The sequence below is a fragment of the Octopus sinensis genome, linkage group LG9 (genome assembly GCF_006345805.1).
Source record: "Octopus sinensis linkage group LG9, ASM634580v1, whole genome shotgun sequence".
Lineage (NCBI taxonomy): Eukaryota > Metazoa > Mollusca > Cephalopoda > Octopoda > Octopodidae > Octopus > Octopus sinensis.
The window spans coordinates 33,978,460-33,990,973 of record NC_043005.1 but is presented as its reverse complement, the minus strand read 5'-3'; the positions used below and the strand labels follow the sequence as shown (position 1 = coordinate 33,990,973).

At 36.3% G+C, this 12,514-nt stretch overlaps 1 protein-coding gene across 2 annotated transcripts in view; it reads left to right on the top strand.

The window, feature by feature from the left end:
* LOC115215501 overlaps positions 1-12,514 on the top strand; it is a 78,721-nt gene that overhangs the window by 29,494 nt on the left and 36,713 nt on the right. Inside the window, exons 11-17 of one of the 2 annotated variants that reach the window (XM_036505887.1) lie at positions 2,477-2,563; positions 4,153-4,285; positions 5,062-5,200; positions 6,640-6,796; positions 7,856-7,975; positions 9,183-9,373; positions 11,632-11,804. In XM_036505887.1, the coding sequence (XP_036361780.1) occupies positions 2,477-2,563; positions 4,153-4,285; positions 5,062-5,200; positions 6,640-6,796; positions 7,856-7,975; positions 9,183-9,373; positions 11,632-11,804 (1,000 nt within the window). Of the gene's footprint in view, positions 1-2,476; positions 2,564-4,152; positions 4,292-5,061; positions 5,201-6,639; positions 6,797-7,855; positions 7,976-9,182; positions 9,374-11,631; positions 11,805-12,514 lie in introns of both variants that reach the window. The other variant, XM_036505886.1, reaches the window with a different exon arrangement.

Below are 12,514 nucleotides of genomic sequence, written 5' to 3'. Positions count from 1 at the left end.
GCTTTTCTTAGTCTGGTTTACAGCACACGCAAACGCACACACACAGTGGGCAACGAATAAAATGAAAGTAATTGACTTACTGTAGTGAGTGATTCTTTCACTCTGCCTCCCACTTCCTCTTTCCACACAGACACGCAAATATATAAATAAAATTGTAAGCTAACGTGCGTGTGTGTGAGTGGGTGTGTGTGGGTGTGCGCGTGTGTGTGTGTGTGAGGGTGCGTGTGTGTGTGTGTGTGCGTGTGCGTGAGTGTGTGACAGGAAAGTTTTTTTACGACGAATATAACACCTATATCCAAGTAGCAGAAAGATAAGACAGTAAGGTGTGATTTGAGGGAGATTTGGCTGCTATTTCTACCATGTCTAGCTGCCATGTAGGGGTCTCCCTCATAGGCTCATACATACATATATACATAGATAAGACAGTAAGGTGTGATTTGGGGGAAATTTGGCTGCTATTTCTACCAGGTCTAGCTGCCATGTAGGGGTCTCCCTCATAGGCTCATACATACATATATACATAGATAAGACAGTAAGGTGTGATTTGGGGGAATTTGGCTGCTATTTCTACCAGGTCTAGCTGCCATGTAGGGGTCTCCCTCATAGGCTCATACATACATATATACATAGATAAGACAGTAAGGTGTGATTCAGGGGAAATTTGGCTGCTATTTCTACCAGGTCTAGCTGCCATGTAGGGGTCTCCCTCATAGGCTCATACATACATATATACATAGATAAGACAGTAGGTGTGATTTGGGGGAATTTGGCTGCTATTTCTACCAGGTCTAGCTGCCATGTAGGGGTCTCCCTCATAGGCTCATACATACATATATACATAGATAAGACAGTAAGGTGTGATTTGGGGGAAATTTGGCTGCTATTTCTACCAGGTCTAGCTGCCATGTAGGGGTCTCCCTCATAGGCTCATACATACATATATACATAGATAAGACAGTAAGGTGTGATTCAGGGGAAATTTGGCTGCTTTTTCTACCAGGTCTAGCTACCATGTAGAGGTCCCCCTCATCTCTCTATATATAAACGGCAGTTTGTCTGTGTGTGTTTCTGTGTGTCTGTCAGGTTGTACCCTCACCCTGACCACGGCTTTCAACCGATTCTGATGAAACTTGACACACACATAGCCCAATGTCATAATTCAAAACTAACGCAGCGAAAATTTTGAAAAGTTCCCCCAGTTCTGAAAAAAATCGATAAATTCGACATGGAGTCGAGAATCAGAAACACAAACCACAGACTGTCTAGGGGACGCAACTCGACCTTTTTAACTAAAAAAAATTTACCATCATTTTTTTTCCATTTTTTTGGCTATAACTCTCTAAAAATGCTTTATAGTTATTTCCCTTACAAACCCGAGCAACGCCGGGCGATACTGCTAGTTTATATATATTAATTAGACATGGTTTATTCATACTGATATATTGAATTGTTCATTGATTTAAACTGATACAGTAAATCATACATATACCATGTGTGGTGATTTAAACTAAAAGCAGTATAAAGAAAGAACGGCATCAGTATCCACCTATGTCTTTGTAATTGCACAATTTGCTAGAAGCAGCAGCCAAGTCTCCCCCATCTTTACACTCTTCTATCTTAAAAATGGAAAATACATTGGGCAATGTAATACTTGTGTTATATGTAAAAGGTATGATGGCCTCAGTTGGAATACTTTGACCCTAGGTTTGCTCAATCAGGGCAGACCTGAAATTAAATAATAAACAAGGCTCCTCATTAAAAAGCTAACAGAAAAAAAAACAACAACAAATGTCCCCTCATTGATGATATCATTACATAATTCTCATTGCCTCATTTCTAAATATTTTACTGTTTCTGGTGCCTTGCTGTACTCAAGAAGACGACTCATCCTCCACAGCAAAAGTTTTAAGGCTGCTTTCCCTGATGAATAGGATTGGTCTGCAAGAGCCTTGTATCAGTGCCACATAAAAAGCACTTGTGTTGGTACCACGTTAAAGCGCTTGTGTTGGTGCCAGTTTAAAAGCACCCAGTACACACTATAAAGTGGTTGGCATTAGGAAGGGTATTCAGCTGTAGAAACCAAGCCAAATCAGACTGGAACCTGGTGAGGCTTTTCTGTTTGCCAGCTCTGGTCAAACCATCCGACTCATGCCAGCATAGAAAAACAGATGTTAAAGGATGCTGGTGATATTTGATAGCATAACAGACAAATGGGCATATTAGATGCATCCCAATTTCAGCAGTGCATATTTAGGGAAAAAGTTTTCAGTGTATTAAAGCATGTAATATAGGCCCAACTTTGCATGTAGAATGTTGGATGATTTTCTTTTTCTGATATATTTTAGGAAAACAAGTGTGTCTTATGTGCCATCAAAGTTTTACAAAACTTATATGTATTATTCTAAAAGTTTTACAAAATTTATAGCCATGTGTTTGTTAATCGATAATTTTAAATTCTATTTTCATTTTGTTTCAGCACACCCAACTTCTTTGTCAGCTGGCACTGTTAACCCATGGCCAAGAGGATTATATTAATGAAAGCAATCAATGCATTAAATTTTTGGTAAGTTTATTTCACTGTTTTGCTGAATGGCAGACTCATGTAGAATCTATGTGAATGGCTTCCAACTGTTTCTTAATAAGTATTCCTTTCTGTGTCTCAGAAATAATGCTTATCCTGCAAGACTATAAATGTTCTACTTTATAATCATTTACTGACTACAAGTAGTCATCATTATTATTATCATTTAGCATCTACTTTTCCATGTTGAGGCAGATTTTCTATGGCTGGATGCCCTTCCTTTTCCCAATTCACACCTGTTCCAGGCAAGTAATATTTCTCATAGTCAGACATGTTATGGAAAACTGGAAATGAATACCATAGCTTGTATGATAGTGAAGCTCATTTATAACCATTATGTGTTGTCATGGTGAGGGTACATACATTTACATATATGACTGGCTTCTTTCAGTTTTTGTTACTAAGTCCACTCACAAGGCTGTGGCTGGCCCAGGGCTATAGTAGAAAACACTTGGTCAAGGTGACATGCAATGGGACTGAATCCAAGACCACTTGAAATGGCATCCAATTCTTCCTCAAATTACATAATATCATCTTAGGGAAGAAAGAAACCATTGGATAATTTATTCTTTGATACACTATGTTGGAAACATGATAAAGATGGTTATGGCTAGAATACCTTTGATCAAAAACCTCCTTGATTAGGAAGAGCTGACTTATGTTTACACAGTTGCTGCTGCCAATCTGTTACTTTAGTGGAGTATCAATATGTTTTTATTTATCTTTTCTTTGATTCTAATATATACTTATTTCTTTATTGCCCACAAGGGGCTAAACACAGTGGGGACAAACAAGGGCAGACAAAGGGATTAAGTCAATTACATCGACACAAGTGCGTAACTGGTACTTAATTTATCGACGATGAAAGGCAAAATCGACCTTGGAGGAATTTGAACTCAGAACGTAACGGCAGACGAAATGCCGCTAAGCATTTTGTCTGGCGTGCTAACGATTCTGCCAGCTTACCGCCTTATATATATATCTCCTCCGATGGATAGGCCTCTTGATCAAGGCAGGTATCTGCATTAGTTGGGGCAATTTATGACGATGAAGTTTTTGTTTTTCCCTTTGGTGCATAGATCTAAAATTTTTTCATAGCTTATTGCTGATGCTTTGTGAGGGTATTTCCAACTCTGTTGCACTAATGAAATTCCTCACACACACGCACATACTCAGCATGAGTGAGATATATATATATATATATATACATACACACAAACATACATACACACATATACACACAAAGAGTGAAAGAGAGTGTGGTGAATATATATAGAGATGGGGGGAAAGTTTACAATAAGAAAAACATAAATGGAAGAGATAAACAAATAGAGAGAGTGAGATCTTTTCTGTTGCTGTTACAGAAATTTTAAAATTAAATGCAAATTTTCAAATTTGGTATATTGATGTGCTTTTTCATGATGAATCCGATTTTGTGATTCATTTCATCAAAATAATCACTGTTCAAGAGCTAAAAATCATTGGCATCAGTTTCCTTCTCCTTAATATTAATTTTACAAATGATAAGTAATCCAATCCATTTCTTTTCTTTTTATTTTTCTCGTTTTCAGCAAGAATTAAAAATGTTTGGTAATCAGAGCCCAGCAAAAGACAAGTCAGTGTTCCTTGCTAGCAACTTGGAAGGATCCTTAAAAGTCCTAGAGGAATTTCAACCAAGTGTGAAGAAGGAGCATTTTTGTAAAAGTAATGTTAAATACAAAATTTGTGAATGTGTGTCTGGGTTTGTTTGGATGTGGTAGTGTGGATATTATATGTGTGCATGCTTATATGTTGTGTAACAGTTGGATATGTATTGATGCATCTATAAGTTCAAATATATATATATATATATATATATATATATATATAGAATATGCTGTTTGAAGGTTATTTATGTGATATGGTCCCTAATTGGTTCATTTTCTTATATTAGAAATTGTTTTCCTTGATAACCTCTTTACTAATGATATCTCAAGATAACAGAAAAATCTATATCTTTCAGTGTAGTATTGTCTTTTAATATAGTTGGGATCAGTTGAATATTGTAATCATCCAATGGAAAATAAAACAAAATATATTTGGGTAATAATCTCCAGATGACAATAACATTAGATGTGGCAGAGTAACATTAAGATCTCTTAATGACATCTGTTGGTCTAATATATAGTCATAGATTTAGAAATAAGCAAAACAAATGACTTTGTCATGGGACTATCAAATTAATTCCTGAATTTTGATGTGATATTAAACATTCATTTATAATATTATTATTTAAAAGTATCCAATATTTTAATGTCTAATATTCGGTTTATAATCAACATAAATATACACTGTGTTATCTGTGTTTTTATCTCTGCTCACTTTTAATTTCCCTTGCTCAAACTTGACATTTAATCACTAAAAGATTCTTCACCTTGTCTAAGTAATTTATAAAAATTGTTTTAGAATTACCCTTATGTTCTTTCAATTTCTGTTTGTAGGTTTATCTGAAGACCTAAAAAAGTTATTTGTGGCAAAGTCAGATATTTTCCTGTGTTCGCCATTGTTGCCAATATGTAGCTCCATCACTAAGGTTAAGCTCAGGAATCTTAAACATACCTTTTCTCCTGCTCAAGACAAGTAAGTAGTGGTGATTTTAATTTGTGTGTGTGTCTGTGGATTCTGATCTAATGTTTGTGTATCTAATTAAACAAGCATGCATTGGTACAACAAGATATATAAGAGTGGATATTCCTGAAACTCATGGTCAATTTTCCTTACTTCATCTCTGGCTTTCAAGTGTAGACACTGTTCCTTACAAGAAAATGCCAGCTGTTTTCCACCCAAGATACTTATTATCTATTTACTTATCTCTTTACCTTACATCACTCAGTCTGTTTGATCTCTGCTGTTCCACTTTATACATCAACAGTTTCTCACTTTTGACAAATTCAATGAAAGCAATGTTGTTGATTTTGATATTAACAAAGTTTTCAATGGTATTTGATCTAGGGACTAGTAAAGTTGATTGCCCATACAATAAAATTTGGTTTGTGTTAGCATGCATCAGCTGGCTGTATCTGACCCACATTCTTCCATCTCTGGTAAAATATCTTTTGTGACTGTTATTTTTCTCACATTCTACCTCAGCAACTGTCACGAGTTATTTCTAACCACCAAATTCTTTATTATGTTATATCAGTGTTCTTTCAGGTTTACATTATGTTACACTAAACAGATTCCATGAACCCCTTCCCATGTATTAGGGACAGTGCAGTTACTGTATACAAAGGCATTTTTGACTATGTCAAAATAAAACAAAATATAAAAAAACCAGCAACACTTATCTCATTAACACACTACAACCATTGTGCTGGTGTCTCGAAATAAGTTTCAGTACATACTGTAAAGTGGTTCACATTAGAAAGGGCATCCAGCTATAGAAACTATGCTAAAGTAGACATCGAGGCTCAAGACAGTACTTCAGCTTAGATCTTATCAAACCAGCCAACCCATGCCAGCATGGAATGTGAATGTTAAATTATGATGATGATAATGATGTGCTGTGTCTCCTTACTGTTTCTCTCTCTACTTTTCTAAAGTAAAATACTCCATGTTTCCTGCATCCAAACTGATCTGATGCATCCGGCTAATTTTCTTGTCATCTTCATAGTTTGTCAACCACCTCATACTTAATACAGTTCTTTCCTGCCTTACATCTCTCTCTCTCTCTCTCTCTCTCTGCTCACACAATCCTCATTCCCCCAGACATCAACTTACAGATGTTTAAGCTGGACATTGTGGAGAGGTGGAGGCTTCAAGCATTACAGGTGCTTCCCGTCCTCCTCAAATCAAATTCTCTAATCAATATCTATTGATTATTAATGTTCAGTGACTTGATCAGTTCATTACTCAGTGGCAACTGTGTACGTCTGCCTGAACAACCTCAGCTATTTCAATGTCTTGATTTACCATCATTTCTTCACACCCGTTATTAATGTCTCACAATGAGATAACTTCATGTTCATGAATTTACTAATTCCCCTTTTTTTTTTTGGCTTTTATTTTATTTATTGTAGTCTTTTAGCTTTGGGCTTTGAACAGTTCCGTCATGTGAATTCATTTAAAAGGTGTATGTACATCAGACAGTTATTATTACCCTGCCGAACTGAAAAGCAAATCCGGGCACGGCTAAAAAACCTTCGTTCCAAAAGAGCTGTTGATAACCCTATCAAGGTAAGTTCTTTGATAACAGATTTACATAAGATTGTGAAATAGTAGAGAGAGAGAAAAGAAAGACTGAAAAATAAGATTTTTTTGTCTTTTAAATAGTTTACTGGTTAAGACCTTTAGAAAAAGCATAGTTGAATGCAGTTATAGGTTACTGTATTGAATTTTGATCTTAATTGTGATTATGCACATGAAAAAAAATTGTGTCCCTGGGTTCTTTGTACAAAATCTGGTACAAGGAATAATTGAATCTGTGTTGTTTTGATAACAGTTACCAGCATTGTAAGGGAGTTTTGTGTATCCTTCTTGAATCTCAAAAAACTTTTAATCATCTAAATGTGTTTCTCAAATGACATCATTTGGAACAAAAATTGTCAGGGTAAATGGGTTTATGCTGACCTTTAAAGTGCCGGGACAAATTTATCACAGAATGAATTCTCTAAAGTCTTTAGAGAATAAAAAGCTAAAAGTTTTACATTTTATTGGTGACATTCAAATGGATGCACGGTGTCACAACTCAGACTGTCCAAGTACAAAATTAGAACTAGTTTTGATGCTACAAGAAATATTTCACAGAAACAATTCTGTCAGAAGATTCTGCTATTCTTTAGAATAGATTTCAATCAAATTGTCATCAATATTGACAAAAGACCAGAAGAAGAATGTGTTCATTGATTTAATGTTCCTGAGTTTTAAAGAAAGTGGCAATTATTTTGGTTGATGAAGAACATGGCCAACATGATATTTTGAAGTGTTGTGACAGCGATGTTATCATCATCGTCATTGCCATCATCAGATTCATAAATAAAACTCCTCATTCATGCGATGCTTTGCAATATATCTTGCTTTTTGTCAACAAAGAAGATTGGTATCACTTTAGTACTCTTTAGTTTGATGGAATCCCTTTCAAAAGAAATTATATCCTGTATTGATTATGCTTATTGATTGATGATTTGAAGCAGTTGGTTCCCTAATGAAATATCTTAGTCTGTTTTAGTCCTGTATAGTGTATAGCTTTGTGTAAACTCTGTTGGCGTATTTAATTATGTATTTCATGGTTTACAGGTTGTTGCACAAACTATGAAACTACCTGATGACTTTCCCACTGCGACACTGAGTCAAGCTCAAGGCTTCTTATCTCCCAAGGGAAGTTCACCTCACCCAGATGCTCCAAGCTGGTACAAGGTAAGTTGGATTAATTGAATGCTTTTTAACAATACTTTTCTGTAAATATTAGGAATAGATCTCAGACTAGTGTAATACATGGTAGGGGACAGAACAGTTTATAAAATGAAGTGACCTTATGATGAGTAAGTCTCCCGCCTAAGAAAAGCTGCCAGTTGCAAGTGTCAGTCATCCAGTTGAACCAACTATGTTTCACAGTACCTAGATTTAGTTTCAGTTTACATGCCACCGGCACTGGTAACACATCTGCAATTTCCATTGATCGATTTCCATTGAGGATCAGAATCGAAATCGATCAATGGAAATCGATCAATGGAAATTGCAGATGTGTTACCAGTGCCGGTGGCATGTAAGAGAACCTTCCGTTTCACGACCGTTGCCAGCACCGCCCCGTTTCGTGTCCGTTGCCAGCCTCGCCTGGCCTTCGTGCCGGTGGTACATAAAAAGCACCATCCGTTCGTGGCCGTTTGCCAGCTCTGTCTGGCACCTGTGCAGGTGGCACGTAAAAAGCACTCACTACACTCTCGGAGTGGTTGGCGTTAGGAAGGGCATCCAGCCGTAGAAACACTGCCAGATTTGACTGGGCCTGATGAAGCCTTCTGGCTTCACAGACCTCAGTAGAACCGTCCAACCCATGCTAGCATGGAAAACGGACGCTAAACGACGATGATGATGATGATGATGATTTTGTCTGCTAGTTTAATTCATTCATTCACAATATGTCTGCTTGTCTATGTTAGCATGGGTTGAATGAAATTCTGTTGAGGCATTGATTTATAACCAGAAGCCTTTCCTTTTGTTAACTCTCACCTGTTTTTCAAGTAAAGGAGTTTTCATTCCATTTACTTTTGCAAACAACAAAAGTACTGGAAGTACTGGCTGATATGTTGACCAGGAAATAACAACTGCTGCTGTCTTTAGGTTGGCAATTTTCTTTTTTTTTTTTTTTGTCTTTTCTTTTATGGAATCATCCCAAGGTTTTAGTGGAAGATATTTACATAAGGTGCCATGCAGTAGAACTGAACCTGAAACCAGGTAATTGCCAAGAGAACATCTTACATATGGCTTTGGTACATTGCACTGAGAAGGAACCTGAAATCATGTGGAAGTTTGTGGTGTGACATTTAATATTAGACTGTGTAATTACCATTTGATGGACATGTCTATGAAGTGAGTTTCTATTTTTCCCTGTCTTGTTATTCTACAGTTGATAATTGATCCTCCGTCCGAAAAGACCTCGCTGCTAACACGGAAAGCTACAAAACCCAACAGCCGTCGGAAGCAAGTTAAGAGTAAAAAACTAATTGAAAGTAATCTACAAACATCAAAGGAGAAATTGGTCCTCTCGTCACCTCCTACTCTTGCAATAACTAGCGTTAACTTGGTACCAACTGATGCGTGAGTATTCAATCTGACAATATGCTTATATCTTATAAATCTTTGATGTATACAACTACTACATATCAATATTCTAACAATTCTTTCATCAGTTCTTTTGATTTTGGACAAAGTGTGCCTGGTTGCATGATGCAAAACCATCTGTTTAAAAGTGTTTTTATTTTAACCTTCAATCCTAATTTTATGTAAAAATGTTATGTTCCAAACATTAGCTTAATGATGGAGAGGTTAGTCTACACAATTAGTAGAAATATAACTATGATGATAAAACTATTATATCTGTAAATGATGTTGCATTTAACTTTTACAAAGTTTACATCTTCTTTATGCCACTGTTTACTATGTGTGGCCAATTCTAATTGTCAGCTCTTCTATTAGTATTTGAGAATATCAAATCTGCAAGGAGGACACTACAATAAATTGGTTTAAACTCAGTGTTTCACTAGAATTAATGAAAAGAGAATTTAAAAGTTTTCAAGATCTGATTTCACAATTTTGAAGCCCTGAACTAGTTGACCATATAACATTTAACCTATTTTCTATTTTCACAAACTCAGTTTATGTCGGTTTAAATGTTTATTTATCAAGTGGTTTCCCACTAACTCACCCATCCATTCACCCTCTCTAATCCCCTGTCAACTTCACTATATACATCTCCATATAACTTGGGTTGAGTTAGCCATGGTTCTCTTCTAATGCAAGACACCTTTTTCTATCTCTCAATGTTATTCGCTCTACCACTAGTTGAGGGGGTCTTTTCCTGCAAGTTACTTGGTGACCTCACTGCTGCTAATGCCATGTAAAAAGCACCCAGTGCACTCTGTGAAGTGGTTGGTGTTAGGAAGGGCATCAAGCTGTAGAAACTATGCCAAATCAGACAGCAGAGCTTGGTACAGTCTTCTGACTTGCCAGTTCTTGTCAAACCGTCCTTCCCTGCCAGCATAGAAAACAAACATGAAATGATGATGGTATAAATAATTCTTCATGTCCCTTTTATCATTGCATTGTGTTCTTTAGTGAGGCATTTAACAGTACTTCTTTACTTTTTTTAATAAGTAAAGGGTCTACCAGACAGCAGACCCTGGTTCCACAGGGTTTATTTTTAACCTGGCCTGACAATGTCCTCTGGTTCCACAATACTAGACTGTCAGTTTTTCCTTTTCTGTTTTTTCCACCCACTAATCCTGAGAGAGATATGGAAGTAAAGTCCTCACACACCTCTTCCATAGGGTCCTATCAGATGCAATTATTATTACACTTTCCAGTTGGATTTCCTGCTTTGATTAACTGAGACTATGAATATTATCTAACCATCTTGTTCTTCAACCCCCTAGTCACCTGCCAATTGGCTTGGCTTGAAGAATCCATCTTGTGATTATTTCTTGCAACATTCTATTCACATATCCGTAGAACCAGCACTGTTTTATATTAATGCAGAGACCTGGAGTGACTCCCTGATCCCTGAGCTAAAGTCTGTCAAGTTATGTTACTACAGAGATCCTTCATAGGAACTCCATTTTGCTTGCTTGTATTTGCTGTTTTATGCTGCTTATATTTAAATGTCTTCAGTCTTAATTTTATGTCAGAACTTTTTGTTATACTTTAAACATCAGTTTTAAGATGAGTTGTTTTATTGAATCTTTCAAAAGTCTTGATTATTTTCAAAATTAATTAAACATACGAGCAGTACTTTTCATTAGAAATTATTCATTAATGGTTTAAAATATTGTAACTAATTAAGAAATCCTTAAAGTGATAATGTATGTATCATGGAACCTTGACCAGATACTGAAGAACAGATATTGTCGATGAATAGCAGTGTCAGCAAAGAAATTTATTTGTATTTTCTTGATCTGATAGAATAAGCATTTAAATTGCCATTAACCCTTTAGCATTTAAACTGGCCACATGTGGCCTAAATGCTCTACCTGTTTCATATTCAAACTGGCCAGATCTGGCCTCTCACACTTACCCTACAAATTCATCCTAAAGATAAACTATCACATCACTGAAACCTCAATGCTAGGTGATAATGTATGATTAATTCAAAACAGTATGTATGAATAAGCATTACGTTTGATAGAGTAATCTGAATGCTAAAGAGTTAAATCACACTTGATGTTGTGAAAATCAAAAAAATTCACATTAGATTGTAGTTAGATCGTATCTGGAAAAATTGTGATGAGGTTGACTTGGTGACAAACAAGAAGAAGAAATGTCTAATAATGAAATTATCTTTTATTTTGATCCACTTTTAGCCAAGAAATTTCTCAGAATGTTCACCTGATGTGTGGAGGGACAACATCAGAAGTTATACTCTCAGATTTCCGTCCAGGTCAGCTGTCCTCTAGTGCCACCACTCCATCAAAGTTAGCTTCACCATTGGTCAGTTTTGAACAAAAGGATTCTTCACCAAATCCAGACAAATCAGGTGATCATCATTTATGGTTTAACGTCCCATGATCCAGGCTGAGATGGGTTCAGTCAGTTAATTTATGTTTGTACTTCGTTTTTGGGAAGGATGAAGTGATTAGTGGGGCAAGTATTTCCACTATTGAATGATTATCCCTTTAGCCATTTAACTGTGTAGAAGGAGGGTGTCTGTTGTTACTCTGGCAGATGGAGGAAATCTTAGGAAGTTATGTCACAAATTTTTAACTACTGTTCTTGTTAGTAGTCCTTAAAAACACCTTTGTTAATGGAGCCATTTTGTGGTTGTTAGAAGCAGCAGCCACATCTCTCTCAAGTTATGTAGAAAAAGGACAATATTGTCTGGAGTACACAATGCTTAGATAGAAAAAAATGATGGGTTGATCCCAGCTGAAATACCTTTAATCATAGGTCTCAATCAGGTTTGATCTGGTGCTATAAAAAAAACAACCTTTATTCATGTGTCTTGGTCAGTTTTGGACCTATTGCTAGAATTAGATTGTTTTTACATCCCTATTACAGTTATTTGCCTTATTCTTTGGCCTTCATCTCTTTCAATCACCTTTTTGTTAAGTGCTCCACTATCATGCTACTACTACAACCATAGCATGTGTCATGTGGGTGTTTTGTGTGTCAGTGAGGGTGGTTGTGTGCTGTCATTCTGTTTGCACTGGTAATACATGTTAACTGGGACCTCTACAATTCCAGGCT